The 17,836-nt window shown below is 43.8% G+C and overlaps 1 protein-coding gene across 14 annotated transcripts in view; it reads right to left on the bottom strand.

Moving 5' to 3' along the window:
• Positions 1-5,683: 5,683 nt before the first annotated feature.
• Positions 5,684-17,836, bottom strand: part of PKP4 (plakophilin 4) — a 240,442-nt gene continuing 228,289 nt past the window's right edge. For 7 of the 14 annotated variants that reach the window (XM_043576776.1, XM_043576780.1, XM_043576781.1 and 4 more), the window contains 6 exons: positions 17,563-17,758; positions 13,456-13,540; positions 13,214-13,331; positions 10,224-10,352; positions 8,445-8,518; positions 5,684-6,692 (listed from right to left, as the gene is read on the bottom strand). In XM_043576776.1, the coding sequence (XP_043432711.1) occupies positions 6,444-6,692; positions 8,445-8,518; positions 10,224-10,352; positions 13,214-13,331; positions 13,456-13,540; positions 17,563-17,758 (851 nt within the window). In that variant the 3' untranslated portion in view covers positions 5,684-6,443. Of the gene's footprint in view, positions 6,693-7,166; positions 7,239-8,444; positions 8,519-10,223; positions 10,353-13,213; positions 13,332-13,455; positions 13,541-17,562; positions 17,759-17,836 lie in introns of all 14 variants that reach the window. The other 7 variants (XM_043576783.1, XM_043576784.1, XM_043576785.1 and 4 more) reach the window with 4 other exon arrangements.

Here is a 17,836-nt window from a genome sequence, read left to right as displayed (position 1 = left end):
AGGAAGCTGCTCGTGGTGGGCTGCTATTGGTACAGTGGAGAGAGGGGGCCACAGTTCCTCCCCTTGACTCCTGAGGTGCTTTTGTGGACTCCCGTGGAGTTGCCCCTTGGAGATTGGAAGCCATAATGAAGGCAGGGTTTCTGAACACAGGTTGCTGATGGTAACTGGCTTTTGAAGGTTAACATCTGAACTGAGATGGAACAGTAAACTGAACCTGACCTGCTGGGAACAAGCTGAATTTGAGAAATTTCATCCAATTTTGGTTATATTTCATGTCTAGGGAGGGATGGGTGCTATGGCTTCTCCCCAAGCATGGAATTAATACAACACAGGTCTCTGGCATGGAGCCCACATTCATAGGAACCAAAGTAATGGAAGTGTAGGGGATCCCTTCATAGAATCATCTGTATCCTAGGCAGAGACTGATGGTGACTTCCCCTTATCCATCTCATTTTCCTTATCAACAGAACCCCTGCATGAGTGGGTACATCACTACCACAACCCAGTGATGTGGACTTGGAGGACAATATTAGTAGTTTCAAGTGGTGTTGGACCAGCTTTTCTCCAATTAAGATGTTACATAGTGACAGGCTTGAAGGGTTTCAGAACCACCTTACATTTCCTTTGATAGCTTTTCTCCATAGAAGAGTTAATTATCAAAGTAACAATAAAAGTAGGGCACATGAGAGAAAAATGAAAAAGGAGTCACCTAATTATTTGTAAACTGAATAAACACACCATTATCTTTTGACCATAGTTTACAGACAAGAATGAGCCTTCTGGCCGTGACTGCAGTAATGTTGGTGGACATGTAAATATTTTAATCACTTAGCTATACAATACACTTCCTGGTTTGTTTTCACAAAATATTTTTTTAAAGGCTTGAAATACATTCCTTACAGCACAACCATCTCTATAATGGCCAGATCCCCTCCTATGATGGTTATTTCCATCCTGGAGCCCATCTGGGTTGAATTCTTTCCTCTAGTCTTCAGGAAGCTAGGCGTGTCTCACTACTCATTCTCATTTGTAGAAAGGAGAGAGAGCTCCCTGGGATTGGGCTGGGACTCTGACTCTGAAGAGCCCTGAAGAGAGATACTAGAGGGATGTCATCCTCCCTGAAGTCATTTTATTAGATTAGTACTCCGTGGATGGCAGCTCATCAAGGCCAAAGCTCAACATGTTACATTTTATTGCCAGCAAATGAAGGCAAATTTTAGGGGTGTATGCCTGTGGGGGGAGTAAATAATCAGCTAAAGGGGATTTCTGAAGGAAGAATTGGATATTTTCCCATTGATCTCAGAATTACACCTTTGACCCAGTGCAAGTTGTGTTTAATGGTATTTTACAAGACAACGCATTGGTCAGCTCTGGAATCAATGGGATGTGAATGGAGGGTGAAATAGTCCATTGTGTCATGAAGTCTTTATCAAAATTCCCCCAACCGTTGGATGGACTTTAATAATGAAAGAGCTAGTTATGGCTCATGCAAATGATTATGACAGCACAAAATGGTTTTTAGTGATTTCGAGTTAGAATTAGGCAACAGCAATAGGCACAAACAGCCACTTAGGGGACATGCCAGCTGCTTCCAGCGAAGCTGCTGACATAAAAACAGGGAATGGCACTAAAACAGATACAATTCAAGTCATAATTTGCTTGCTAATAATTTCCTTTTTGTGTCGGCAGCCTTGAAGGATTGTCCTGAATAAGTGCATTCATAAAGATAGCAAGTCAAGTCAAGCCATCCGGCGGATGAATTAACAGCAAACTGCTATCACAAGGGTGAGTGAGGCGGGGGACAAAAGTCAAGATTTCCTAAAGTGAGGCAGAACTGACAAGTACCAGCTGAGGAGTGTTATTCTGTATGATGGCAGCTCATGGCTGCATATAGTTCTCTGAGGATGAGTCCAGCCCTTGGCACAGGCCAGCAAAGGGCAGCTGTCCATCAGGGTGGAAACTACCTAGGGAATTCCAGACATGGTTGCATCCTTTGCTCTCTTCCAGCTCCCTCTGCAGATGCACTCTAATTAAGAGTAAGACTATTCATTCCTTCTCTAGCAAGGATTTCCTTGACTTACAGCAAAGATCCTCTCTGAATTCAAAGTCTGCTCTGCATTTGTAGAGTTTAAAATCCCATTAGCTGTTCTGCCTCTGATTTCACTGAGGCTGCTAACACCTCTCTGGTACCTTGTTTTGCTGCTAACACCTCTCTGGTACCTTGCTGAAAGGACTTCCCTCCCCTTCTTCCCTGTGGCTTGGGTAGCACTGAGGCGGGTGAGATGTTTATTTACACATCTCTCTGGATCATTAGGTAAAAGAGGTGACACACTTCTCTCTCTTGGCAACATGTTTAAACATGAGCCTGTTTTACTTCTGAACTTACTTTCTTGTCAACACACACGTAAATCTGTACAATCATAGCTCATTCAAAAGACACTCCCATATAGTGCTTTTCAAATATGTATTTTCTAGAATTCTGTTTAAATTTAACTTTGGTAAGCTGTCAGCTTTTAAACAGACTTTGTGTATATAACTACAAAGAATTTTGTGCTAAAATCTTTTGTTTGAGAAACCACTTGTTGGTCTGCAAACTGGCCCCCGTGGATGGAGGGCCAGGGGAGACCAGAGGAGGCAGACCATCCAGATTCATAGGTGTCAGATTTAAAAGCAAGAGAGTTTATGAAGCTTGTCTTGGGGGGTGACAGGATGAGCAGCTCTCTTCACCTGCCCACCAGGATCTTAGAAGTTTATATAGAAGCCTTAATGGGTTCAGTAACAGACGGCCTCACCACCACATTGCTATCTCAAGGCTCTGTGGGGCAGCTTCCAGGGTAGTGAAGGCAAGCAGAGTGCACATTCTAAGGACGGGGAGGGGGATGGGGAGCCTCTGACTGCCTGGGTCCAGCTCTCAGGTCAACTGGTGGTCACATCCTCTCAAGAACCACCTCTAACACCACTCTTAAGTAGCTATTTTGGAAGGTTTAAAATATATAAATTGGATTTTTCTCCACTCAGTAAAATCACTGTGATTCTAAGATAGAAAACTATGTCTCAGATGATGTCATCATGTATTTCTTTAGTGCCTTTTAAAACAAATGTTAGTAATTTTTTAAATTGGAATAAACCTTACCTGTGATGAAATGTCTTGTGTGAACATTTTGATGAGTTTTGATTAATGTATACACCTATGTAAAAGCCACCCCAATCAAGATCTAGAATATTCCATCATCTCCAAATTTCTCTAGTCAATACCCACCCCTTTAGGCAACATTGTTCTGATGTCTATCACCATAACAGGTTTTACCTGTTTTTTTTTTTTAACGTTTATTTATTTTTGAGACAGAGAGAGACAGAGCATGAATGGGGGGAGGGTCAGAGAGAGGGAGACACAGAATCTGAAACAGGCTTCAGGCTCTGAGCTGTCAGCACAGAGCCCGACGCGGGGCTCGAACTCACGGACCGCGAGATCACGACCTGAGCCGAAGTTGGACGCTTAACCGACTGAGCCACCCAGGCGCCCCAATGATTGGATTAATTGATGGTTCTGTGAGGTCATTTCTGACACTCATGAGACATCCTTAGGCTTCAAAGGACACACATTTTAAATTTTAAACTGGCAAGAAGGAAAACCTCATCTTTCACGTTCCAAGTTTAAAATCTCAATGATAATACTCCAGATCTCTTACCACTCTCCCAGGCAAACTCCACACACCAAACTCCAACCACCAAAATTTCGGGTCACAGGGCAGGAAGGTAGAGGGTAATAGTGTGTGGGCCAAGTGGCTCTCACCTTGACTGCCCATCACAGTCATCCAGGGAGCTTTTCAAGAATACTGGTGCCGGGACCCCCCCCCCCCCCCCCCCCCCCCCCCCCCCCCCCCCCCCCCCCCCCCCCCCCCCCCCCCCCCCCCCCCCCCCCCCCCCCCCCCCCCCCCCCCGCCTTGTGCTTTCGATTGGTCAGGATAGAGCCCTCTTAGTTGTGAAAGCTGCCCGGGTGATTCTAATGTACGGTCAGGGTAAAGACACACCTGGAGTTAGCTCTCCAACACTGGCTCAGTTCAGCCTTGACCTGCAGGATGCGGTTGAAGTGCACTGAGCAGAAACCACAGAACTCTTTTGGGGGGCATGAATTCCAAATGCTACCTTGTGACATTAGGGTAGCAAAAGTCAACTTTGTTCCAGCAGGGCTTGCTTATTCTTATACCTTGGAAGGAAGAGTAGGATGGCTTTTTGAGCAGGGATACAGTTTTGTATTTTTCAGGCTCTATCTATAGTTTCTTTTCTCTAGTTACAAGGAAGGAGCCATATAGGGCATCAGATCTTCTCTGTCCAATCCTCACCCAAAGGTCTCTTTCTGGCCCCAGTAGGAGGTCTGGGTGGACACCCACGTGGGTTGTAACCCAAATTTGGATCAGTTTTTGAAATCCTGCCTGTCAGAGTTGGGCACCTGTGACCACTAAGTTATCTCAAAGACAGATGAGGTCACTAAAAGCAACAGTTAACTGTGATTCAGCTTAGGCCCGCTGTAGATCCTCTTCTATTCCTGACTCGAGTAAGGGTCTTCAACCCAGACATGAAAATGTCAGGTCCAAGGAAGTCAGTGATTGAAAGCTCAGATGGATACCGGACATCTCAAAAATCCTGATGCCAGTTCCTCAGGGAAATCTGGCAGTGTCTGCCACCTAGAGGGCTGTTTCTTGAGCTCTGCCAGGGCACATGAGGCTGGGGACATCCTGGCAGTCTTACTGTGTTGTCGTTTCAGATAACCTACACATCATTAAGTCCCCTCACCGGCAGACTTTAGGAATATTCCTGTCTGTACTTGGATTTCCATTTCACTTTGTACTCTAATCTTGGGCTACAGTCTGTTCAACAAAGGGAAGCATTATTCTCCTACATCTCCTTCCATATACTCACAAACATCAGCACGCATGTTTTAATCTAGGATTTGTACCTCAGTCGCAGGATATACTGAGCTGAGTCAACAGCTCTGGGTTTGACTTGCCATATGTGTTGTTTCCCATGTCAGATCCAGGGCAAAACTTGGGAAGGCCTGTCTTTGGCCCTTGTGGTGTTGGTACCCCTCGTCTTGATAAATGGAGAAAAGCTTACAAGTAATGCTGCTTGGTATTATTGGAACCCCTGTCACGTATGCAGGCCTTCCTCCACTCTGTCTCTAATCCAGGGATTATTGTCTCATGGGATCATTCAGCAAAAGAATTATTTCGAATTTCTTTTGGTTTCCTACAGTGGTGCCAACCAGTAAGTGCCCAACCACTGTTCTTACGTAGTTATTGAGTTCTTTAAAAAATTGCCAAGAGGAGTCTTTGTCAATTTTAGTTAGGGCCGGTCTTGCCAGAGGGACTTTCACTCAGGTGAAAAGTGGTGTTAAATACATACAGCAGTCCGAAGGAAAGAAAAAAAAAAAAAAAAAGATAAAATGGCAATGTACAATAGATTCAAAATAGATCCCCCCAAATAAAAATACTAAGGTGGTTAAGGAGGAGGAAATTTCACAGCTTCATTCTTTGGTATTGTCCATCTTACAAAGTGTATAAAACTAGGAAAAGTCCATAATACTTGGATATATTTAAGCTGTTTCCAACATGCATTTAGATTCACATTTATAGCATGTGCTTTTCCATATTACACACAAAATAAAAAAAGAACGGGGAACAAATTTCCAAGGATGAAATTTCCACATTTATTTTTCTTTCATGTGCATAGAAAATGGCAGTGAAGTGTCCTATGAAAGAGGCAGGGAATGGGCATGGCGCTTCTATACCAGACTGGACTTTGTGCTTCAAAGGTACACTATTCATTTTGAAAACAAAGGATGTTATAGTTTGTTTTTAATTGCTAACAATTCCTCGGGTTTCCCATTGGTCTTTTAAGCTGTCAGTTTCTTCAAATCTCTTTTCAAATGACACACTGCATTACAAATGATGGCACTTAACCAATGTGGCATTTCCATATTTACACCAACAAAAGAAATTTACAAGACATAATAGCATACAATCTTGACATTTAGTAATAGCAATAAAACATGAAGGGCATCCATTTTATTATTTTTTTTCTGTACAAACTATCAGAACATAACTTTATTCACATTAAAAAAATCATCTTTAATTTGATTTGACCTACACATCCCCCACCTCTTTGCACCCATTTCTCAAACCTCTCATCACATCGCCCACACCTTCACCAGACTACAGAATCTATAAGTAATTAGATCTAACACCTAAATAGAGCTTAGAAAGTCCTCTCTCCCAAAGGTTTCCTCACTTCCCTGATAATTCCTCAAAAAAGAAAAAAAAAATGCTCTTCACTCATTCCTTCCATTTCACTTTCACATTTCATCAGCAAATCAGCAAGACGGATTTTTCATCTCAATCCAAACAAGGTTAGAAAGAAGAGTTCCTCTCCCGAGCATCTTGATGCTACACCCATGAGTCCGGGGACCCTGGGTACTGTTCTGCTCTATAAGAAGGTCGTTTCGTGGAATAAAAGTCTACATAATTTGTAGTTGATTTCAGTCCATACTGTGTTGAATAATCAGTAGAAGCTGGAAAGTGAACTCGGTCATCAAAATAAGGATCTTCATAGCTATGAGGAGACTGCAAATACAATCTGTATGCGTCAAAGTTCTTTCTGTTGGAGTCATCTTGACTATAATACAGCTGTTGATGCTGTTGACAAAATGAAAAAGCAAATAAATCAAAGCAATTTTTGGCAATACATGTTTAAGGGAAATTAATGTGGGTTTCCTGCTTCATATTTTTAAAGCAGTATTCAATATTTGTGAACATATGGTTCAGAGTTGTTCTGGTACATGCTATTATGTTTACTAGTAGATTGTAAGGATTTTAAACTATGTTTATAAGTAGGCTGGCAGAGTTTGCTCAAGCCCTGTTCTAAGGCCTCTAGAAGTTGGTGTCTCCAGAGAGCCTGAGGTGGCCTCTGGCTACCTCCTTCCTCACTAGAGGACCAGTTCTGCGCTCTGCTGTGGAGGGGCTTGTTACCTGGGCATGCTCAGTGAAAGGATGGCCTTGATTTTTGCTTTGACACGGGAACCACTAGTAACATCATGAATTTAGTTGGAGGCTGGATTTTCATGCTTCAGATAGTTGTATATGTGCAGAACCATCTTTTAAAACATTTACCTCAGAGATGAAGATTGAGTCCATCCCTCAGTTTTAGGACAAATGTGAGGTACTATTAAAGGAGTAAGCAATCTCCAGGCAGCAGAGTAATAAAATTGGAAGAGACATGTGAGCAAATGGTTCGAAAGGAAAAGACTTCCCCAAGCCAGGACTAATCGATTTGTAAGGAAGCAAGGTGAGCACATGTGGGCATCCACATCAGGGTACCCTGCCCCCATGTCCTTTTGTGTTGTCTTAGCTCATCTCTGATCTCACATTAACTTCTTCAAATATGTTTAGAGAAAAACTGTCCTGGTTGTTATGTCTGATTTCCTTCTTGATCATGTCCAAATCCCCTCACTTAGTAAGATGTAACAAATTTACCACGTAGGTATCAAAACATCATGTTCTGGAACTAAACGCATTCTAACATTATAAGCATTTCAAAGCTAAATTCTCTTTTTAAGTTAGAGTTATGATTTTCAGTTTTTTTTCCCCCTCTCTTGACTTAAAAACTATGGCATAAATTATAAATAATTTGGGAAATTCTTTTTTTGTCCATCTAGAGAAAAGATGAAATGGAGGGAGGTTTTAGAGCATCCTTATCTGAAGTTGAGGATACAGGCTTGTTTGGAAAACCCCAGTTGTTCATGTATTTTTGGAAGGTAGGAGGAGAGATCAGATGACCCACGTGGGCATGGCATCAGGAAGGACTGAAATAAATTTTAGGTCCCCATGAAAGCAGAGATTGGATGTTATAATCACTAGTACCCACTCTGATGGAGAGTAGGCCCAGTAGGGCCGAGTCCACTTTGACTTCTGAGACTAATGGAGACCTGGCCACGGACTCAAGTGTTTTCAAACCATGGCTTGGATATGGAGGGAGTCACGGAGATGAGGAATGAGGTGTACAGAAAAGAGAACAATGAGATGAGAGAATGAAGTATGCTTACCAACCTTTCCCCACAGAGGATGGAAGAGATTTTAGAGGTTAACAGAAAAAAGGAGTGGGAAAAGGAAATTACTGGGCAAAGAATAGGAGTTAGACTTCTCAGCTGGTTCCCATCAGTGGCATGGTGGTCTCGGCAGCACCGATTTGGATATTCAAGCACCTGGGGCTACTGTGGAAGTGATTTGCTTAAACCACAGAGGAGATTCTGAAGCGCATCAGAGATGCCCCGGGAAAGCTCCTTGGCCCCTGCTGTGTTGGCCCAGCTCTGGTAAGTCAACCGACCCAGACCCCTTCCTATGTTGATCCCTGCTAATCGACCTTCTGTAAAAATGACATTGCAAATTCACCTGTAGCCGTCTATTTTGTTCTCTTGCTGGTGAGGAATAGGAACTGATGTAAATTGGTGAAGGTTTGCTGGAGCCTGTAAGAAAATATTTTATGAAATTAAAACTAGTGCTCATTACTGTGGTCCATTAGGCTGTGTGGGCTCCCTGACAGGGCCTGCCTTTCCCAGTGCCAGCGTAGATCGGGACAGTCAGCAGTCTGAGTTCCCTGGATCTAGCCTGGCTGCTGCTCACCCCAGGGTTGTTAGGGGCTAATGAATACGACAAAGACAAGTTGTGTGTGTGTGTGTCACCAAAAAGCAATACCAGAATACCAGAAGGTTTCCTTCTCAACTTCTGGTCACTGTGGGGAGCTATGCATACCTGTGAAGAGTTCCCTGGCTGGCTCTGAACAGCAGCCTTGCTCCCTCAGCTGAGGGACATCACTTTTCCAGGGCTTTGAGCTAGAGCCCTGGGTCAGATGGGGGAAGGGAAACGTATTAGAACAAGCTCCATGCCTTCAGAACAACTTTGATTCCAAGTCCCAGGTCCTGGAGCAGGCACAGGCATGTTCTAAGCAGTGTGGCCACATGGAGGCACAGTCTTGTGTCTGCCATATTTAACTACATTTTCAAACAAAAAGGATCTGATAATCCGATGATGGTCTTCAAGAGTCCACAGCAGACTCCCAATGACGTCACTGGCTACCCTTCTATTATTGTTAGGGCTCACAAAGATTTTTTTTTTTTTAATGAGGAAAATGAAACATACTTGAGGCAAATTAGTTTATTGAAGCAAGCAAAGAAGATACAGAAGGGCATGCATGCTAAGGAGGCAATCTTAAAAATAAAGCAGGCTGCTGCAAATCTGAAGGAACAACGCACTTCAGTTTGTGCATTTCCTTTGCAAAGAGCTTGGTGTTTGAAATGTAGCATCTGCAATTTTCTGAGCTATTAACTGCCATAGTAACAACAGTCGATTAGTAAACAGTCCTGTGAAATCACAATTTCAAAGACAACAGCACAACTGAGACGGCTCCCCCAGCAGTTAAGTTGCCAACAGATTTTATTTATTTCTTTTTAATAAATAGGTTTTTTGAGAAAAGAGTACTCTTTTGTGGTAGCTCAGTCACACTGCCTTATTTGAAACCTCTAGAGTAGTTATAATTTGCAAGAGAGTCAAGAATGGGGACAGTATGAAATCCTGGGAACTCTTAGGGCTGGCATCCTTTAAATAAATGTTATGCCCAGCTTTCTGAATGACATAAAAATATTAATACTGTGCAACATTATTTTTGTTATCTTAAAATATAATCACCCTGGGAAGAATCACATTATACATTGTGTTATTCATTCAAACTCTTTTCCATGAAAATGTAAATGAAATTGATCACCATTCTCAGGTTTGAATTTAAAAGAAGAACCAGTCTAGGATGTGTGGCCTTGCAAAGAGTCACAGAACTCAGAGTTCTGATACGTGGGACACACAGGGACACACTGCATGGATGGGGGTTGGGGGAGCAGAGCAAAGGGAATGCGCTGGGGGAGAGCCAGAAACCTTCTCCCATTTGGATACAGTGCTCTTTTATTTGTGGTCACTAGGCCACTACCTTAACTTGTTTTGCTTAAAAGAATCGGAAAAGGCAACAGCCCCCCAAGCAGGAAATGCTGACGCTAGAACATGGTTTGCTGCTGGGGGGACCGTCTCAATACAGGCACGGGCTATTTCCCAGGCTGCTGGCAGGGTGCCTGGAAACACGTGGCTTTTCGAGATACTCTATCACACACCCAGCTGGCGTCTTACCAGGGTACAGGCCTTTATGTGTGGCATCCCCTTGGCTATTGTAATACTGCATAGGTGGCTGGGTCCTATCGTATTCAGAGCGAGGGTCTCTGATTCCTAACAGTGCTGGTGAGGAGGAGGTGCTGCCGACTGAAGGGAGAGGCAGAAGAAGAAGGGAGAGAGAAAGGAGAAGAAAGAGAAAGCAGACTGTCAGTGTCTCTGCAAAATCCTCTCTGGAAAAATACAAATCAGCAATTAGCAATGCCAAGCAGCTGATGCTAAAAATCAGTCTTCAGAGGTACTGTGAGTTGAAGAGCAGCCAGTGCGACCTGCAAGCCCTGCAAGCCCTGCAAACCCGCCGCTTCGAGGATCAGTGGGCGTGGCGAGAGCAGAGCTTCCGGAGAGCTGAAGCCGGGGCTGCCCAGTTAGGGGCGCAGCGCAGAAACCATGCAGCTTTCCCGGTAATGGGCCTCAAGGACTCCAACGTGCCTTTACAGCGCCTTTACAACGGAGCGAGAGTAACTTCTTAGCCATGCGAGAGGTACATTTGCTATTTTATGATCTCGGTTCAGTTGCTTGTAAAACAGCCGTCTATTATCCTTTATGTGCAGTTCTTTAGTAAATCGATGTTTTATGGCATATTTTGATTTTTAATTATTTCAAAAATATCTGCATCTCTGAATGTGTTTGAGTAAGAGTACCCAGCCCATAACATTTATACGTCTTTTTATGGTGATCAGCTGTCAGGGAAATTTTATAAACTCAGTAAGCCTGGCTCCTTAAGAAGTTGACAGTGCTAAGAAGTTCAGCCTCACAAAACGCCAGACGATTTTTTATCCCAGCTTGAGCCAGATATTTAATAATAACATATACATCCACAGGTCTCCTTTTGAGCATTTCTGCACAGAAGGAAAGCTTCACGCATTTTTTTTCCTCATTAAAAAGTCATCTTGCTTGCACTAAAGTTAATTATAAATAAAAGTGGTCATTTATTCACTTGATCCACTTGAAAGCAGCAGCCTGCAAACCTTGCCACCAGTGCTTTTGCACACCTTGATGCTTTCAGAGGCAGGACACTGAAATATTTTCCCTAAAAGGTCACTTCACTGCCATAGGGCTGCTGTGTGTTAAAGGGAGGTGAGCATGCATGGGCTGTGTCTATGTGCTACTCACCTTGCTTACTTTCTAGAAGATAGCAGGACAAAGATCATGCCCACCCGCCTCCCACAATTACATTAGCGCAAAGGCGTCAGAAGTGCCAGTAAGTCGAGACCACATCAGTGCTGACAGGTGGAGGATTAGCGCTTAGAATTACTGGAGAAACAAGTGCGAATTCTATCCTTCCTCTCAAACGGAATCCAAAAAGCTACGTTCAGGAACGTGGATGGGCTCATCAACACTGTCCAGTGTATATATGTGAGGCCCTCAAAATAAGTTCATTGTTTAGTAACTATGCCCTAATCTGTCTGAAATTATCCTTTTGCCTGTGCTACATATGCCTTTGGTTAAGCAGCCAAATCTCTTGTTTCCCCTGACACCCCTATTCCAGAGTCCCTAAAGAGTTCTGAGCATTTTTATACAAGAAGACAGCCACAGGGGCGCCTGGGTGGCGCAGTCGGTTAAGCGTCCGACTTCAGCCAGGTCACGATCTCGCGGTCCGTGAGTTCGAGCCCCGCGTCGGGCTCTGGGCTAATGGCTCAGAACCTGGAGCCTGTTTCCGATTCTGTGTCTCCCTCTCTCTCTGCCCCTCCCCCGTTCATGCTCTGTCTCTGTCCCAAAAATAAATAAACGTTGAAAAAAAAAAAAAAAAATTAAAAAAAAAAAAAAAAAATTAAAAAAAAAAAAAAAAAAAAAAAAAAAAGAAGACAGCCACAGGCTACACCTGGAAGCTCAGCAAGGATGTCAAAAACCAAGCATTAAGCCTCTTTGAAGAAAACAACTCATAATTTAAAAACTAAGATAAAAATATACACCAGACGCAGTAGGCACAGACACTTTTAAAAAAACTCTTAGTACAAGTGGAGCTATCCAATTATGTGGTAAGAACCACCAGTCCTATATTTGTCTTTCTGGCCACATTTGTCCACATGACAAATAAGACTGCCAGCAGTAGCACAGTTGAATACAACAGATAATATTTATATGTCAGAATGGGAGATTTAAAGCCAAATAAAAAAAAGATACTACTTTTCCTGTTTCATTTAACTAAGAATTAAATTTATAGGACTAACTGGGCTTGGTAGTAATATTCTGTCCTTGTATATAAAAAACAGCCTGAGTCTCAGAACGTTCTTTCTACAAAATTAGGCACTAATAAGTAGGTCGTGTGGTTGCCAAGATTCCCAACTTACAAATCAAAGGGAATTCTTGCGAACCCACCTGTAGAGGCTGTTCCCATCAGTCATGGATAAGGGGTGGGGGCAGGTGGCAGGTGGGGGTAGGCTCTGGAATACAGCCAGGGGATGGAGGTTTAACTGGGAAGAAGGAAGGTGCAGGAGATCGTGGCTTCCCCAGAATGCAGATGTAAAGATCATGTCTAGAGGACCTTGTTTCTAAGAGTTTTCACGAAGAAAACTAAAAAATCGCTTTGGAGGAGATTCCAAACTTATAGCTAGTGGGCAGGCAGGGCAGCTGTTTTCAGGCATAATCCAGTGGTTCTCAAAGTGTGCTCCTCTACTCCTGCAGCCGCATCACCTGGCCAGCCTATCAAACACAGATTCCCAGACCCCTTCACAAACCTAGTGAAGCAGAATCATGGGGGAGTAGATGGGATGGAGGGCCCATCTTTTGTGGGTAAACTTGCATAAACTTTTAAAATGGAAGGAGGGAAATGGGTCTGTTGTTGACAATGGCATATAATTCCCAAAGAAGGCTCTTCGCTTGAAAAGCAAATCCACCTCCTAAGTGTTTGGAGGTGACAGGCTTAATTGTCTATGTTCAATCTTCTCTGGCTGGAAAATAACGTCTGTCACACAAATGTTCTCGCGAAGGAGTGGAGTTTGCCTACTGACCTGACTGAATGATGGGTGACATCTGTTGGTTGGTGGTAGACAAGGAAGGATGTGATTTGAATCGGTCTCGCTCTAACGTTGACACAGGTGTAATAAAATGGTTCTGATTCCACCCATCCTGTGGAGTTAAAAGAGAAAAAGAAACCTCTCAAAATGAATAATGACATTTCATTACAATAAATGATTATGAATGTGTGCTCTGATGAATGCTAATTATGCCAAAGCTATTCTTGTTAAGTTACCTTTTTATAAATGCTCCGGAGGTCCCGATATTGCCACAATGTATTCAAGACCTGGGCTGCTGCCTTCACCACCTTCAGAGATGATCTAGGAGAGAGCGAGGTAATGTTAATGAATGTGGGAGGCACATCCTCAGGTTCCATTTGCAGAGATTTAAGCTGCAAACCAGTGATCAAGAGGCCCACAGGGCACAGGGGCCACTGCTGGAAAACACGACCGAGGAATCAGGTGTACATGGGAGTTGGGCAGGTTCAGGGCGGGCCCAGGTGGCTAGGACCAAAGTGAGACTCTCAAGCAGTCAAGTCTGTGGTGAGAGGCTGTGATTGGCATGAGCCATGACCCTCTAAGCTGGAGGCCTCTTTCAGGTGTCAGCCCCTAGCTCCCCTCCATATCTCCCATGGGGCTGACTTCCCTGGGGCTTTGGGATTAACTCGACCATGACCTCGCATCCTGAGTACTGGAGGACCTTCCCACTTTAAATGTTTCCCCCATGACTAGGTCTTCCTATAAACACCAGCATTGCCTTCTTATTTATGCCTCTGGGTAAACGTACATATGTGCTGTAATGTTCAATTTGGAAAATACGGTCAGTTGTAAGTTCTCTCTGAAGAAGTTTGCTGAATGTTGGCTCTCTGTTCAAGCACTGCTCACCATGAGTCACTGCTTTTCACCTCGAGGGCTGCTCCTCTAAATCAGTGGCTTCGGTGATAAGTGAAGAGGGAAGTGCAGCCTCCTTCCTGAGCACAGGCCTGCAGATCACCACGTCAGGGGTGGATCACCGCTTGGGGAGTCAGCGGTAAGGATAACAGGATACCTCTTCACAGTTCATCTCAACATCGAAAATTCGACTTCAGATGTGTACCACAGTATCTAAAATCTGATTTCCTCTTATCTTCCTAATGAAACCCTTAGGAAGGGGAGAAGTAGTGAGGTGGGCAGGCTGGAAGCACTTCCTCTGTCCCAGACAACAGGATATGGGTTGTAATGATTCTGAGGGCTTCGGGGAGGAGGGAGTATAGTCATGTTCAGGGATAGCACTGTCCCTGTTCTTGGAGGTGGGGCATTTCTGCATCTAACTCCGCCCCCACCTCCCACTCAAGACTACCCCTCCTCAGTGTTCCTCTTGAGTCAAGGGCAGAACCAGGTCAAAAAAACCCACTCAAAGCTGTTCTAAATTGTACATTTTCAAAATGGACCACAGAGCAGGAGATATCTCAAAACAAAAAATGAACAGAGTTGAAATTTCTGATACCTGGGATGGCCTCACAGGGCCTTCGCACCTCACAACCATGCCATTCTCAGCCAGGTCCTGACACTGCTGCTGGTGTTTATCTCCCCGCCTGTAGGTGCTAGGCAACCGGGAGGGGGCAGGAAAGACAGACCCCACGCCGGCTCCAAGGACTGCTCTGCAACACTCGAGCAAGCAGGAGTGTGCCGGCTATATACCTTGATACAAACTGCTAGGCTAGATATCTGCAGATGAATTCTATCAGCAGAAACCTAACTCTTGAGAAAATCAAGGAAGCTTCTGTGCTCACCTTTGCAGCACACCTCCTTGGAAGAGTGATGTATCCTCAAAATTCTAATTCTTATCCTCTAATTTCTCATCTTCTCTTAAACGTGTGACATCAGTATCGTTCAACTGTACAAGTGTCAACTGTCTTTGTCCTATCTGGTTAAGCAGAGCATTTGACACGTGCTCACCTTTGAAGCACTTCCTTGGCTTCCAAGATACCACACGTTCCTGATTTTCTTCTGAATGCTCTGGCTACTCTTCAGCTCTTTTGCTGGCTCCCCATTTCCTTGGGGAAAATTATATCAGCCCTTAAGCCTCTTTTCTTTCCATTTACAGTTCTTTCTTTATTCACCTCAGCCCATTTCACTTTTCTAAATACGCCATTTATACACAAATGACTTCCAAATTTTATTTCTAGTTTGGACCTCTATCCTGAACTCAACTCAGGTATATTCTACTGTTGACCAGACACTTCACATGGATGTCTAATAAAGGTCTTAAATGTAACATGTCCAGAACAAACACCTGGTCTTCCCTAAAACCCTGTTCCCGTAGGCTTCCCCATGTTAGTAAGTGCAATTTCATCCTGTGGTCTTTTTTGCCAAAGACCTTGGGGTCATCCTTGACATTTTCCTCCTCTCCTGCTGCTCATCTAATCCCTCAGCAAATTTTGTTGACTCTTTCAACCATGTCAGCATCAACCACTTCCCCACAACTGGTGCCACCATTAATCTGTACTTGGTAGAGGGGAAGGTTCATTGAGCCACGATGACCCCTTTAAGGGAAGCCAGATTGTGTCCCTCCTCTGCTGAATGATCTCCAGTGGCTTTTGATTTTCCTCAGAGTAAATCAAAGTCCTTACACTGACTCACAGGGTCCTGTATTTCTGGTTACAGAACTCTCTTTTTTTTTAATATACAAAGGTTTTGGCACTGGTTCGCCACACCTTCCTGCACCACTCCTGACTTGCTCTGTTCCCATTGGCTTCCTGCTGCCCATCACATGCATGAGGCACTCTTCTGTCTCAGAGCCCTTCCACTTCCTCCATTATCACCTTTCCTGTTTTTATTGTTTGCCCCATCTGCATCTGACAGGCTGTGTTTCCTACTCACGGGTACCTCATCTACCTTGCCCTTGCATGTAAGGTACCCAGGGGTAGGGGCTGTTGGGAGATGTGCTCACTGCTGTAGCACATAGCAGGTGAACAGTAAACTTGGTGAATGACTCCTAAGGGAAAATAAATGTGTGTTTAGAGGACAACTTGAGTTGATCGAGAACTTTCTGAGTCTCTTGTTTTGAAAAAAAAGATTACACTGGATGAGAATTTTTCTTTTTTAATATACAAAGGTTTTGGCACTGGTTCAGCATTTCTCCAGCTTCTTATGCCTTTCACAAATGAAGGCCCTTTAATGAAATTTTAAGAGCACACAAAGTGATTATTGGTTCCCTTAGCTTTATCTGTAACATTTCATTTCTTTTGAAATAAAAAGGTGTGTGTGCATTTATTACTAACGAGATAAAAAAGATATGTAAGAAAAAAGGACTGAAAGGAAATTGGTTAATATGGTTAATGTTGACAGGTGTGACTTCTAGGGGATGAGAATGTGCTTTGCGACATTACTCTTATATTTTAGAAATTCCTTCAAAAGTATAAACTAAAAGATTAGACAAGAAATAAGGTGAGTTGTAACACTGTCACTTAGTCAAGCAATAAATATTTACTGAGCAACAACTGGGTCAGGTTGTTCTCCATGTAGAGGGTAGAAGAAAAGACAAAGTTCCTGCTACCGGGGGAGTCAGACGGCAGAGAAAGCCCTACGTTAACATATCAGGGGTTAATCAGTGCTGTGAAGGAGAACAGAGCAGGGGACAGGGTGGCAAGTGGGGAGGGAGGTGCCATTTTACGGATCAGGTGGCTGCTGTCCTGTGTGTTGCAAAGGCTCCAAGCAGTCCTACTTCCCACTTCCTTGAAGGATTCTTTGATCTGATGCTAAGGCAAACTGATAGTCCACTGCTATAACTCTGTGACAAAAAAAATCTTCTATTTTTGCCACCAATTCTCTGATTCCTACTTCCGCTGCTTCATCAATTAGGTGTCACCCAGAAGCAAGGGGGAATGTATGATCCAAGCCCAGGGCACATCCGGAGGCCACACAACAGGCCCTGCTGCAGAGCAATGATTTTAATACTTTTTAGGCAACTGGCAGAGGCATCAGTCCCAGAACTGAGGATTCAATAAGATGTTTTTGCAGAATAGGCCCCAGAGGCTGGAGCAGAGTCAAAGGTGAAAGGGAAACGGTGCCCCCAGATTTTCCTCATCGTAGCATTTCTGATTCTTCCTGGGGTCAGCACAACCTTCCTGGGCTTTAGAGACAAAAATGGATGTAGGGGTGTTACAACAAAGTAAAAACCAGAAAAAAAGGGGCCACAGGACTGCAAATGCCTCTCCCAACAAAACAACTTTTAATTGGTGGAGACTGTTTAGCTTATTAATAGTGTGTATGATATGCAGAAATAAATCATTTCCAATAGGAAATATCCTCCACAAAAGCCCTTATCATAGGACAATCCCATCTCCCTACGCCAGACTTGCCTGTCTCCTCTGCCCTTGGTTATGTTCACCAGCTTCTCTATCCCCCCTGAGTCGGCCAGGGCTTTGGCATTCTCCATGTTTTTGCTGGTGACCTCGTGCAGAGCACAGCAGATGGCCGCCATGGTCTCATCAGACAGCACACTGGGGCCGGTGCCGCCGGGAAGCCGGTTGACCAGGTCTCGCATGGCATATTTACCTGCCAAATGCAAAGGAGTTCATTCTGCTTTCAGAAGGTACAGGTTTTTGTTATTGTTGCTGTTGAAAGATCCTGACA

Source organism: Prionailurus bengalensis, chromosome C1, assembly GCF_016509475.1.
Source record: "Prionailurus bengalensis isolate Pbe53 chromosome C1, Fcat_Pben_1.1_paternal_pri, whole genome shotgun sequence".
Taxonomy (NCBI): domain Eukaryota; kingdom Metazoa; phylum Chordata; class Mammalia; order Carnivora; family Felidae; genus Prionailurus; species Prionailurus bengalensis.
Note: the sequence above shows the minus strand (reverse complement) of the source record. Positions and strands in the feature narration are given on the sequence as shown.